The 14,063-nt window shown below is 44.5% G+C and overlaps 1 protein-coding gene across 2 annotated transcripts; it reads left to right on the top strand.

Moving 5' to 3' along the window:
• The first annotated feature begins 1,128 nt into the window (after nucleotides 1-1,128).
• Nucleotides 1,129-13,599, top strand: LOC119187945 (peroxisomal biogenesis factor 11ab). 2 transcript variants are annotated; one of them, XM_037436030.2, is made up of 4 exons: nucleotides 1,129-1,469; nucleotides 1,549-1,664; nucleotides 4,576-4,747; nucleotides 12,565-13,599. In XM_037436030.2, exons 1-4 carry the CDS (start codon nucleotides 1,384-1,386, stop codon nucleotides 12,905-12,907), a joined length of 717 nt encoding a protein of 238 aa, XP_037291927.1. In that variant the 5' UTR covers nucleotides 1,129-1,383; the 3' UTR covers nucleotides 12,908-13,599. The 2 variants fall into 2 exon arrangements, with proteins under 2 accessions (XP_037291927.1, XP_075750471.1); XM_075894356.1 differs by having other exon boundaries at nucleotides 1,130-1,450.
• The last annotated feature ends 464 nt before the right edge of the window (nucleotides 13,600-14,063 follow it).

Raw genomic sequence — 14,063 nt, 5'->3', positions numbered from 1 at the left:
TCCGCAATTAGACTCTCGGGCACATCAAGTGACGTTGTACGTTCGAAAATCACCTTCGCTACGTGGCCGCTTCCGTCCGTGTGGTCCTCTCTTTTACTCCCGAGGACCGTAACTTCAGCGTCGTGTTCGTTTCCGTTCGCATCGCAAGAAGCACGGCGGACCTCTCTTTCACTCTCGAACACTGTACCAGCCCACGTAACACGTCGACGAATGCCTTCCAACGGTCTGAACACTCTCTCTTTCCTCACGACACAAAACCTTTCATTCGGCTCCGGATTCAGCATTACCCGGAACCTGTCTCGGCGATGACTCTCCGAATTACTTTCGGGAGCTACTGCAGTCGTAACAGTCTGTGTTTGCGCGCACACAGTGAGCACGTCGTTCGCACGACTCGTCGACGTCTCCGAAGATTTCGGGCGGGCCACACAGCCCTGAGAATCACTCTGAAGCCGCTCTAGCTCGCGGTAATAGACAGCCAGCTGGTCCGACAAGCTCCGCAAGCAGTAGGCAGGTGAAGATCCAGAAACCTTTCGTATCGGAATTCTTCGAGGTGTCGCGTGAGCTGCAGCCCGTCGTTGTGCCGCTGTCGCTCCGGCTGTAGCATTGTGAACCCGTTGTGTGCACTGAGGTTTCTCGACGATATTGTGCTGGACGCAGTAGCGCCTCCATTCCTCCTGTTCTCTCAGTCGTAGGAGTCGGTTCTTCACCCTTTCGTGAAAGTTCTGCAGAACGGCCAATGTCTCTGAAGAAACCGAATAGCTCATTTTAGTCGGCGCACTATCGTAGCAAAGTAAAACTCGAGCTCGAACACATCGACGTTTTCCTAAAGTAGTGCCTCAAGGAGAGAACGAGCTCATTCGGAGAACGCGACTATTTGAATTTTTCGGTTGCCGTAGAAACACGCGCGCCAGCTGCGCCACTTTGTTTACAGGCTTGCAATCACTTGTAACATCTTGCGTGAGCTCTAGTTGCAATGGCAGCACTAGCGGCATTAGTGGACTACATAATCATAAAACAAAATGTGCGTCTAATAAAAAAACATAAAGTACAAACTGTATATTCAAAAATTGGTTTAAAAAACTTAAAGTTCATTCGCAATTTTTTTTTATATTTCAGTGGTAAAGCCATAGCTGACGCAAGTTTTCCGTGAGCTTGATTTCACTTTCTGTTTGGTCACACAACGCGTAATTGTGTAGTTCCCTGCACGAGTTGTTTCGATCGTAGGTGCGCCGGGTGAACTGTGCGTAAACTCTGTGCGTGTGTCCGGAAACAGAACAGAGAGCTCTTTAATGAAGCGCCTATACAAGAGGAAAACGCGCAAGATCAGTTGGTGGTAGCACTACTGTCGTAATCGGTGTTGTTTTTCCTGCTTGAGCGACAGCCATGGACAAAAACGCGAAGATACGGGACCTCCTGGCAGAGATATCGAAGTTCAACGCACAGACTGCCGGTAGGGACAAATTGTTTCGGTAAGGAATGACGCTAGCGAACATTGCGCGCGAACTTGTCGACGCGATCGAGTTAATGCATTCGCTGGTGTTATTCCAGGCTTCTGCAGTACAGCAGTCGCTTCTTGTGGTACTGGATGCAGAAAACGTCAAGTCGTAGGGACACCGTGGCCCGCCTTCAAAACCTGGAGGTGACGTTCAGCTCGGGGCGAAGGCGTAAGTTATCTTGTGCGTCATTTGGGCTAATTATAACTAAGATTCCCTGACATTGCTCCGACCTAGGAGGCATCGCACCCGCATTGACTACCGCGCGAGACGGTTATGAAACGACCGAATGTGATAACCATTTCGCGAAATCATTTTCGATGGCGGCGTGAATGCTAGGTAGGACAGCGCACTTACTTACTTAAGCGGGAAAAAGAGCACCAGAGGTTATATTTAGTGACCTTGGGCTGTTTCGGGTTCCACTGTTCCGCGCATCGCCTGTTTGTTACGTCATCGCAAGTTCGATCTCGTTTATGCTATATGAAAGACCTTGACTTCAGATGTTTTCACACACTTAAAGCGAGACGTCTTGACATGCTGGCGCTATGGATTCCATACCTGTCCACAGCAGCTATTTTTTTAGTGCGCTTGTCAAGGAGACATTTGCTCCGGGGTGGTCCTTATGGCGAAGGGCACACATTACAATAGTGGGCTTTAAATGCCCGGTTTAATTAGTGAAATCAATGGCATCTCCGCGGCTGCTGCCAAGTGCACCAATATAAAGGTTCCTCCCCCTTCAACTCTACCCGTGAAAAGATTCCAAAGAATGAGGAAATGTTCTGTAGACACTCTGTCTGTTGTAGAATTTACTCGGATGAGGCCGCTATATGTTGTTTTCAAGACTACTGTGTATTCCAACTTGGTTGTGAATAAGCAATGATACTCAATTTTGCAGAAACAATTTTTTTCCACTTACAAGTGTAGCATGACGCAAACTGTGCTCCTCGCTGATGTTGTGGCCACGCTTTCCATGCAGTGTGTTTTCCAAATGTTTTCAATGACATAAAAGTCCAGGAACCTGTTTTTATTACCATGTGCTATCTAGGACTTCGTAACCTTCACGCTATCATTGCTTGGTAAGAGCAGTACTAAAATGGTGTAAATGTGGAATGTTTATTCAAGAAGTGTGGACTTCCTATGCACATGCTTCATCACTACTAATGTCATAGGCTTTGTAAAAAATCAGACACTAAAAAGGGCAAATGCACAATAAGTCTGCACAATGATGTCTTGAGGTCAAAGTGGTTGTACGATGCTAATCAAGGGAACAATGGTGATAACACTTATCATATGCTTACATAAGTACGGATGACATCTGTCTGCACGCAAAGGGACCTTGCAACATTGTTCCAAGTAACCACGGAACGGCTTCATTGAAGTCATTTATTTCCTGATGAATTGACTACCGCAAAAATTTTTAGAATCCATCAAGCATGAGTGGGATCAAGCAAGAGAGACTCGTCACACGCTGTAATTGCTTTCTCTCTTCCTTCATTCCAGCGAGCTCACCAGAAGCTCAGCAGAGAGAGACGGTACAGGGCAAGGAAGTCATCGCCATCAGCTTTTCTCCTATATTTCTTTTATTCGAGTGAGCGGGAGACCTTCAAGATGATCAAAAGTACTCGCACGAACATGTGGCAGCATTTCGCAATGGCTGTAGTAACTGTACAACTTATGATGCTCAAATGAGTCCGTGGCCGTGAACTTAGGTATACGGCATGGTCATTTCGTTATGTGGCATCACTTGTCAAGAGAATAAGGAACAATTTCTAGCTGACTTAGAGTATTAATTGTAAAGTCCAGGCCACATGCTGCATCATAATGTTTGGCTCGCAAGTTCTCAGACACCTTGACTACCGATTTGCAGCACTTTCTGACTGTGTTGAAAAAGTGTTGCAGTGCCCCTTGAAGGATCCTTTGCTTATTGTGTTAAAGTGACACATGAACTAATTCTTTATGATTGGACAAGAATGGGTGCACACTGAATTGTAAATCGTAAACTGCTAAATTGAAGAGAATCTAAAAGATGGAAGAAGCTTTTCAATACAGTGTGGGGCGTCTCTCATAATCATATGGTGGTTTTGGGACGTTAAACCCCACATATCAATTTTCAATACAGTGTGGTAATTTATTAATTAAGCGATTGGCATTCTTTATGGTATAAATACTCATGAGCCAACATGACTTACACTTGCTTACTGTAGGAATTCCTGATGGCACTGTTTTCATGGGCCTCTTCCACCAACATATTGCAGTGGAGTATAATGGGCGCTTCTGGTCGAGTTCAATTGTCATATTCACTCACATACTAATACCGTAGCCCACTGCCGATTGTCATTGGCCACTGATCTATGGCATGTCACAGTGAGGAATTTTTCCCAGGGAGGCGGGTCTTTGACTAGGCAGTAGGGATAAGGCAAGCATATGTGGTTTTTCATCATTTTATGTATGCTAGCTATGCTGTGATGGATAAAAACATTAAAGGGAGTAAGAACCTACTGTGTCAATCCATAAATGTGCCCCTGTTGAGTTGTGTATCAAACGTCAGCTGGTGTTGCTACATGTCTGCTTGTATTAGTTATGTACAGATGTAAAATTAATGTCCTCTTTGCTCACTTTTATTCCAATGACCGAGCTTTCCACCATTATCTTTTATATGCGTTGCAGATGTGCATTCACAAGCACTACTATGATAGCCAGCATTACAGGGGTAATGCCTAATCTCGTGTAATGGAGCTTGCATTTGAAACATAGGCACATTATCACAAATCAGTTTACTGAGATAGATAGAAAGCTTTATTGCAAGAAAACACGATTGCTAAATGCAGCAAGTTCATTCAGGTGCAAGGTAAATAAAATCTCAGCATATATAGAGAGAGTCGATTGTGTTGACTATACGGTAGACTAAGAAGAAGAAAAAGAAAGATGACTTTGGCCTTGTAGTTAACGGCAATCGGAAAGTGTGTAAATGTGTAAATTTCAATTTTTGGCCAGAGACATTGTGCTCTTTTGACTTGATTTGGTGCCTGAAGCTTTTCACTTGCCATAATTAAGTGCATACACGTTCATTCTTGTCTTTCAGTGCTACGGCTTGGACGCTTTTTGGATGCCCTCCACGGTGCAACACGCACAATCAGCCTTCCGGATGTGTCGCTGCGTCTCAGCCTGACCATGGCCCGCATCGGCAATGCTTTTTACATACTGACAGACAACCTGGTTTGGCTTCACCAGGTTGGCTTGCTGACATTGCAGAGGTAAAGTTCCTTCAGCAGATTTTGAAAACAATAGTCTTTCTTGGGGGACTTACAATGGAAAAATTTTGGTCTGTCTGTCTGTACAATTGTCTGTTTGTCTGCCCTAACGATACCTCAAAACGCACCAAACGGCCAACACCATCCGCAGCGCCCACCAATATTGCTCAAGGTTTAGCGTTCATAGTTTTGCGATTGTCAACTAAAAAAGCAAATATTGTGCATATCTGAGGTGCCATAACAACACGTCAATGTTTTGTATGTCTGTCTTTATACTAGAAGAGGCACACACAAGTAACTCTAAGGACTGTAGCATTTATCGCGCTGCACTGACAGTGCAACGCGATGCTCAAAAAGATGTTTCCAACGCTTTGCTACGACGACACAGTGGTGGCGCCTGCCCGTCGCTTTGCATTCTACACCTCATCACCTGCGAGACTGGCGCGCATCTTTCGCCGCGGTCGCGCACGCCTTCGTTTTCGAAGAGAACTGCCAGATGGCGCTCATGTCTAACATGCCTAGATGCGCTTGTTCGTTACCGCAACACGCTCGGAACTCTAACGCAGCTCCTTCAGAATACCATTCACCGCTTTTCTTGTGCAGAACATCAAATAAGTGTTTTGTTCACTCTCTCCAGACGCAAGACTATCGTCTTTCAACGACATTTACTCTGTAACATGTAGATTCGGGCCACTTTTTTTAAAAAATTGGTGCTTGTGTGTTGTTTACAAGGACATGTCGCATTGGTGGGTGTCATGAAAGGTGACGTCATTTTGTGTATATACAAGAACATCCTAAAAGTATGAAAGAACATTATGAGGTCTTCATTCTTCTGTAACTGTGCACTGAACAAGACAGCAGCGTGGATCATCAATGGTGACAATGATAGGTAATCATTTACTGTTACGGCAATTTTCAAACAGTGATGCTTGCTTAAGTTTGTAAAGAAAAATAATTATTTTATTCTGCTCGAGATGTCAAGCTCCTTTGTGGAAAAGCAAATCAGACATGTGTGGTTGTGGTTTACAACAGCACTTACACGTAATGAACTGCACTGATTACTTGCTTACAGGAAAAAACAACTTTATTTTCAATTCAGTTAAAAATTACAAGTTCACCGGAAAGCTTACAGTACCAAGTTTCATCTGCAGTCCTCTCATCATCATCATCATCAGCAGCAGCAGCAGCCTGACTACGTCCACTGCAGGACAAAGGCCTCTCCCATATTCTGCCAGTTAACCCGGTCCTGTGCTTGCTGCTGCCAATTTATACCCGCAAACTTCTTAATCTCATCTGCCCACCTAACCTTCTGTCTCCCCCTAACCCGCTTGCCTTCTCTGGGAATCCAGTTAGTTACCCTTAATGACCAGCGGTTATCCTGTCTATGTGCTACATTCCCGGCCCATGTCCATTTTCTCTTCTTGATTTCAACTATGATATTCTTAACCCCCGTTCGTTCCCTAATTCACTCTGCTCTCTTCTTGTCTCTTAAGGTTACACCTACCATTTTTCTTTCCATTCCTCGCTGCGTCGTCCTCAATTTAAGCTGAACCCTCTTTGTAAGTCTCCAGGTTTCTGCTCCGTAGCTAATTACCGGCAAGATACAGCTGTTATATACCTTCCTCTTGAGGGATAGTGGCAATCTACCTGTCATAATTTGAGTGTGCTTGCCAAATGTGCTCCACCCCATTCTTATTTTTCTAGTTACTTCAGTCTCGTGGTTCGGCTCCACAGTTATTACCTGCCCTAAGTAGACATAGTCTTTTTCAACTTGAAGTGCACTATTACCTATCTCGAAGTGCTGCTTTTTTCCGAAGTTGTTGTACATTACTTTCGTTTTCCACAGATTAATTTTAAGACCCACCTTTCTGCTCTCCTTGTCTAACTCCGTAATCATGAGTTGCAGTTCGTCCCCTGAGTTACTCAGCAATGCAATGTCATCGGCGAAGCGCAGGTTACTAAGGTATTCTCCATTAACTCTTATCCCTAACTGTTCCCATTCTAGGCTTCTGAAAACCTCCTGTAAGCACGCGGTAAATAGCATTGGGGAGATTGTGTCCCCTGCCTTATACCCTTCTTTATTGGTATTCTGTTGCTTTCTTTATGAAGCACTATGGTAGCAGTTGACCCCCTGTATATTTCTTCCGGAATGTTTATATATACTTCATCTACGCCCTGATTCTGCAGTGTCTGCATGACGGCTGATATTTCTACTGAATCAAACGCCTTCTCGTAATCTATGAAGGCTATGTATAGTGGTTGGTTATACTCTGAGCATTTCTCTATTACCTGATTGACAGTATGAATGTGGTCAATTGTTGAGTAGCCTGTTCGAAATCCTGCTTGTTCCTTTGGTTGATTGTATTCTAATGTTTTATTTACTCTGTTAGTAATTACCTTTGTAAATAGCTTGTATACTACAGAGAGCAAGCTAATCGGCCTGTAATTCTTCAAGTCCTTGTCATCTCCTTTTTTATGTATTAGGATGATGTTAGCGTTCTTCCAAGACTCTGGTACTCTTCCCGTCAGGAGACACCTCGTAAACAGGGTGGCTAGTTTTTCTAACACAATCTGTCCTCCATCTTTCAGCAGATCTGATGTTACCTGATCCTCACCAGCAGCTTTGCCTCTTTGCATGCTCTCCAAAGCTTTTCTGACTTCTTCTATCATTACTGGTGGGGTGTCACCTGGGTTACTGCTAGTTCTTATAGTATTAAAGTCGTGGTTGTTCCGGCTACTGTACAGATCTCTGTAAAACTCCTCCGCTATTTTAACTATCCTATCCATATTGGTAGGTAGTTATTTTGCCTTCTTTGTCTCTTAGTGCACACATCCGATTTTTGCCTATCCCAAGTTTCCTCTTCACTGCCTTGATGCTTCCTCCGTTTTTCAGAGCGTGTTCAATTCTCTCCATGTTATACTTTCTTACATCGCATACCTTACGCCTATTAATCAACTTTGAAAGCTCTGCCAGTTCTATTTTGTCTGTTGTACTTGAGACTTTCATGATTTGACGCTTCTTAATGAGGTTATTCGTTTCCTGGGAAAGCTTGCCAGTGTCCTGTCTAACTACCCTACCTCCAAGTTCCACTGCACACTCCATAATGATACTCGTCAGATTATCATTCATTGTATCTTCGCTAAGGGTGGTTTGCTCACTAAGAGCCGAGTACCTGTTCTGGAGCGAGACTCTGAATTCCTGTACTTTCGCTCTCAATGCTAGCTCATTGATTGGCTTCTTGTGTATCAGTTTCTGTCGTTCCTTCTTCAAGTCTAGGTGAATTCGAGACCGTATCATTCTATGGTCACTGCATCGTACCTTGCCAACCACTTCCACATCCTGCACGATGCCTGGGTGTGCACTCATTATAATGTCTATTTCGTTCTTATTTTCTCCATTAGGGCTCCTCCATGTCCACTTGCGGTTTCCCCGTTTTCGGTAGCAGCTATTCAAAATCTGTGAATTATTGCGTTCTGCGAATTCTACTAGTAGCTCTCCTCTGGCGTTTCTAGTACCGATGCCGTAATCTTCTACTGCCTGGTCGCCATCCTGCTTGTTTCCCACCTTTGCATTAAAGTCTCCCATCAGTATAGTATACTCAGTTTTTACCTTACTCATTGCCGATTCCACGTCTTCATAGAAGCTTTCAACTGAAGCGTCATCATGGCTGGATGTAGGTGCGTAAGCCTGTACCACCTTCATCTTGTATCTTTTATTCAGTTTAATTACGATACCTACCACCCTTTCATTAATGCTATACTATTCCTCTATGTTGCCAGCTATGTTTCTGTGAATTAGGAACCCCACTCCCAGTTCTCTTCTGTCAGCCAAGCCCCTATAGCAAGGGACGTGTCCGTTCAGTAGCACCGTGTAAGCCTCATCTGTCCTCCTAACCTCACTGAGCCCTACTATGTCCCTTTTAACACCCTCCAGCTCCTCGAGTAGTACAGCTAGACTTCCCTCACTAGATAATGTTCTAGCGTTAAACGTTGCCAAGTTCAGGTTCCATTAGCGGCCTGTCTGGATCCAGAGATTCTTAGCACCCTCTGCTGCGTTGCAGATCTGACCGCCGCCGTGGTCAGTTGCTTCGCAGTTACTGGGGACTGAGGGCCGTGAGTTATTTGACGTATGCATGTGGGAGATAGTGGCCAGATACTGCACCAGGGTGGCCAATCCTTCTCTGGTGAGGGAGTGGATTCCCAGCAGTGGTTACCGGTAAGGCCGCACCCCAGGCCTCTTAATGCAGTTCCATCACCACGCGGATTTTTTTTTTATCCGCGTTGGGAACTGCGCGACACCCGGGTTTGAACCACGGACCTTTTGCATGCGAGGCAGATGCTCTAACCACTTCGCCATCACTGCAGTCCTCTATTTCAAGCTAATTCTATACCCACAATATTGTGGAAAAAAAAATGGGAGGTGCGGTTTGTTGGTCAGTGAAGGGCCTGTAAACTGTTTTTGGCATTGCAGACCCACGACATGTAGGTCACTAAGCAGCAAACATGATTACAAATTATGGTATATTGATGGAGTCTCAGGGCCACTCAGGCTACGAAACGTTTGCATGGTGTGAAAGCAGCTGAAGCGTGAAAAAGGAGGGCCTTGTGCCCTCCCTTTCGTGGGAGCCGTGATTGGAGAAAGTGAAAGGTATTGCACCCTACATCTTTGAAACTCCCACAACCCGTTTGTAGTCACCCATGCGTCTTGAGCAACTGTGGAATGCCACTGACAGTGACGTGTGCCTTCGGCTCTTCATACGGCGTAAACAATGCAGTGCCATCACTGCAATTGTTCCAAGCAGCAAAACATCAAGAGAAAGGAAATTGGTGGGTCTGTTGACCCGTTGACGCGATGGTGCTCTCTCATCTCTGGCACATTAGAATATGCTAGGAAGCTTCACCACACGTGGACGTTAGCTAAAGCAAAGAGAGAACATGTAAGCTCCGGCAGCGAAGCTTGCCACCAGTGGGCATGGAAATGAACACTTATGGAAAACTAAAGGACCAGTTTGAAAAATTATTCTACTGACACATTATTCAGAAGACACCTTGGAACTTCTAGTGACTAAGCAAATAGTGTAGTTAAGCATGGTGGAGGATCCTTTAAGGAATGTAAATACAAAGCAAGAAGACGAGAATCGATGCACGCAGTGCTGTATACATTACTTATATCTTTCCCTGATGTGCCTATAATCACAGGCAAAAAATATGCCTCTTCTACCGTCTCAAGCCACCAGCTGTCAGCTTTTTTTCATAGTCACTGCATTGTTTCTGGTGCCACATCACCTGAACACTTGATGGTTGACTACTCCACGTGTGCATTGCTGTAGTATTGTAGCAATGCACGTCGTAGTAGCACAGCGCATTGTTCTTGCCATCCAAACATCGTGGTACTACATGCATGTTTTATTACTGTATTGCTAGCATCAGTGAGACACCGATGCAAGCTGTGCGGGAGGCCAGCACATACATAGGCTGCGCACTTTACCTTGCAAGTAATAATTCGCGTACACTAAGGCTGGGTGATTGTTCATGAGCTCCAGAGTTCTAGTATCTGAATGCCGTCCCCACCACTTGTACAGTGCAGATTGACTGTTTCAGTACATGGCATACGGTAGAAAAACACAGTGTCATTGTTGCACACTAGTGCGAACAGATCAACGTGTACTGTGCAGTAAAAAACAAGCACGACAAGCAGATGGGGGCAAACGCAGACTCTCTACTGAATTTTTATGTTTTACATGCCCCATATAATTATTGAATTGGGAAAAGAAAAGCTAGCTGTTAAAAAAACAATTGAAAAATTGTACACCCGATGCACGAGGCAGAAGAGTACACTCATTGCCCATGCGCATCATCTCCTAGGAACGTTAGCTTTTTATCTAAAAGAAAAACGGACAGTTTGCTGATGCAGGTGTTAGCTTCTCGCTCCACTTTCTCAGTGTCAGTAATTGTACGGGTACTATCACCTTGGTGCCTGCGCATCACAACGGCACTTTCAAACTGCGCATGGCAACCGCATGTGCTGGCTTGCTGTGACAAGAAACCCTCATTTTCGTTTCATACATTACATGCGTGCTCACGCAGGCAATCAATAAGGGAACCCTGAAACTGTTTTGGGGATTCTGTAGAAACACATTTGGCCGGTAGACCAAGTGTTATTTAGAGACCAATTTGAGTTCTCTGCGTAAACTGTGTAATTTATTACAACGCTCTAAAGCTGCAAATCGCTGCAGATTGGTGCAGATCCTTGCGATTTGGCCAATGCGTTTTCAGCCGCCCATTCACAAAGCTACATGCTCTGGCCACTTGGCGAGGCCAGAGTACGTCAACGTGGCTGCTGATCTGATTGTCTGTCATGGCTGTAGAATGCGCTGAAGAAAGATCGGCTGGTAGGGTAACGGCACCTGTCGAAGGGGATATAAACCACACTGCAATCTTTGTGTCTGTTTCCCGACTGCGTGCGTGCTGCCAGGCGCACTACGTGATGGCCTTTGAGACTGCACACAACCTGTCGACATGCTATCTCGGAGGTCTAGACTTGTAAAAGCTCCAATGGTCGAGTGTGCTCATGAGAGCTCTGCAATCGCCAGCGTGCCTTATGAGTTGAGGAGGCCAGGCAGAGGTGAGAAGGAGGGCATGGTATAATTGTCTGTAGTGGCCCTGGTACACGCCATGTCGCTGAATTTGTGCCAGATGGTTTGATGATGCTCTACCCTAAACGCTGACAAAACTTCAAAAAACCGTTTCAGGATTCCTTCAAGGCATCTCCCACTCTGCTTGATGTAACACGCACCACATAGCGGAATGCTGTAGACTACATTAAAATTGGGTTTTATGCCTCACATTGCAAGAGCATTTAGGCTTGTTGCTAGCACTTGTCGTTCTGGCAAGTTGGGAGATATTGTAAGGTGCTAAAAAGACCACCTGCACACCCAAGTATTGACAAGGCTTCTTTCATCTGGCGCGATAGCTGGTGCCTGTATGAGATCGCCGCGACTTCGCATTTGTGTCCCATTTATTGTAATCAGCACTCTGTCCTACAAATGGTCCTGTCATTCAGTTTGACTGCCGAGGAGGCGCTCCCCTCTATTTTTCAGGAGACTTGAAATGTGCGCCTGCTTCTTTTCTTCCACCATTTTCACTGTTTCTATTCGCTCGGCTCGCATATATAAAAAACAGTGAATGTATGAATACTCAGCAAAGCAACTTGGAAGCATGGGTGTACATTATTTTTTCCTAGCATGTCTTCCACTGCCATTTCGAATTTACAACCGTGACAGAGCATCGGCTCCCCCTCCATGTCTTGCTTGGTCATTCTTCACCTTTGTGGTGCGCTTGCTCCGGATTTTACGGTAAGAAAGGGAAGCTTGTTGGATTAATTGAGCCAGCACAATGCACAGCCACAAGGAAAAGAGAGCTAGCAGTCATGATTTCACAGGACTCTTTGCAGCATGCAGCCTCATTTTGTTTTTCTATGACCCAAGTTATAACGAAGGAATTTCTGTGGTGCCTGCATACCATTGTTATAAGTGTATCTACTTATCGTTATTTTAGATTAGTCGTCACGAAGATATGCTTCTAGAAATATTGGGGCAGTTGGTTAAATTTTAACTTTTTCTTCAATATGGAAAGGGTTACATTCGCTTTTTAAAGGTGGTGTCATTGTGAGTGACGTTCTCATATAGAAAAATGAAGTACCGTTAATTCTATGGTTTTGATCTGATTTTATTTTTACATTCTTCTGCAGTGTGAGTGTTCATGTCCAGCGTGTTTTCAACAAAACTTCATATTTAAAGCTGTCTCCTACTCTCGTGCAGGGATACCTGGAGCCGCACAAGCAATAAGTTTTGGTTGCTGGCCATTGTGGCCGCCCTGATACGCGATCTAACTGAGCTGTACCAGATACTGCCCTTGCTGTTGGCTGCACCGTCCAAGGGTGCCAACCTGAGGACCTCGCTTCGCATGCTGTGGGTGTCGGCAAGCTTCCACAAGGCACTTCTACTTGACCTGGTCAAGAACGTTGCAGACCTGTGGATACCTTACACAGCTTTGGGCCATGCCAAACTTGAACCTGGGACAATTGGGCTGCTTGGTGTTATTTCCAGCGCAGCTGCTATTCTGCCCATGCTGGACTCAACATTCTCCCTCAGCCCAGCATGAGTGAGTGTGTGTGGGACAGGTATTCACTCGTGCAAATGTAAGTGAATAACGGTTGTGATTCGCTTAGCGGAATGTCTTCTGAAAATGTTGAGCTTCAAGACATCACTGGCAGATGCCACTTGCAGCATTCTGAGTGCCAGATGGCAGCTGCTCTATCGCGGTATTATCTTCAGGAATTCGAAGCTTTGCGAAAATTCCAGATTCACCTGGGTTTGTTGAAATACGCAATCTATAATCTTATTTCTTAGAATTTGCTCACGAGCTAGCACTGTCAGATGGAATGATCTTTTTAATGTTACGCGATAGGGAATACATTATTGATATGAATTCCTCCTTTACATTATTGATATGAATTCCTCCTTTTGGTTGTGTTAGTAGCTATGAAAGCACATCTTGTTTGAATTGTTATCAAGGACGCAATGTTGAGAGAAAGTGACCGAAGGTGCGAAATCTCTACATGCACAAGCATGTGCTGTGCATGTGCTTTTTGTGTACATACTCGATGGTGACACTACCATACCGTAACCTGTGATTTTGCCATGTTGTAGATATAAGTTTTATCTTTATAAAGTTATGATGTGTCTGCAGATTGATCTTTGCATTACACATTTCTCACTCTGCCTTGTGATCAAGAGTAGGTTTTTTTTCCAAATACTTCAGCATAATAAAACAACAAGGATTAAACAAGACTACAGGGATGTCTCATCTTGTCTCATTTTTTACGTCTGTTTCCTGTGCTGCAGTATTCTGAAAAAGTGCAACAACACACCCAATTCACCACTTCAATCAAGATTAAGCCTAAGCTTTTATAAAAGCTTTTGTCCTTGTCAACATGGTGTGAGATATGCATTTTAACAACGCACACAGATTGGCTAAAAAAAAACTGCCTCCATGGTAGATGTGGTGTGCGATGTACATGTGTGCAACACATGCAAACAGGAACAAGAAGAAATGGCTGCGTGCACTGTGCACTTAGCACACTCAGAGAAAGCTGGGAAACTGGGCAGATGATATCATATTATCTGTAATGCAGTATTTCGTATTAAGGTGCAAGAGTGTCCGTAGCACTAAAGTTTTACAGGGTGCGTGTTTCATGTGATTAAAGTTGAGCTACAAAGCTTGTTTTTGGGCCTCTTTGAATATCATGAAATCTTTT

Source organism: Rhipicephalus microplus, chromosome 1, assembly GCF_043290135.1.
Source record: "Rhipicephalus microplus isolate Deutch F79 chromosome 1, USDA_Rmic, whole genome shotgun sequence".
Classification (NCBI taxonomy): domain Eukaryota; kingdom Metazoa; phylum Arthropoda; class Arachnida; order Ixodida; family Ixodidae; genus Rhipicephalus; species Rhipicephalus microplus.
This window is presented reverse-complemented; position numbering and strand designations above follow the sequence as displayed.

Coding starts and splice junctions, on each gene's coding strand:
- LOC119187945 (XM_037436030.2), top strand. CDS start 1,384: ATGGACAAAAACGCGAAGATACGGGACCTCCTGGCAGAGATATCGAAG. Junction 1,470..1,548: donor GGTAGGGACAAATTGTTTCG/GTAAGGAATGAC, acceptor GTGTTATTCCAG/GCTTCTGCAGTACAGCAGTC. Junction 4,748..12,564: donor GGCTTGCTGACATTGCAGAG/GTAAAGTTCCTT, acceptor ACTCTCGTGCAG/GGATACCTGGAGCCGCACAA.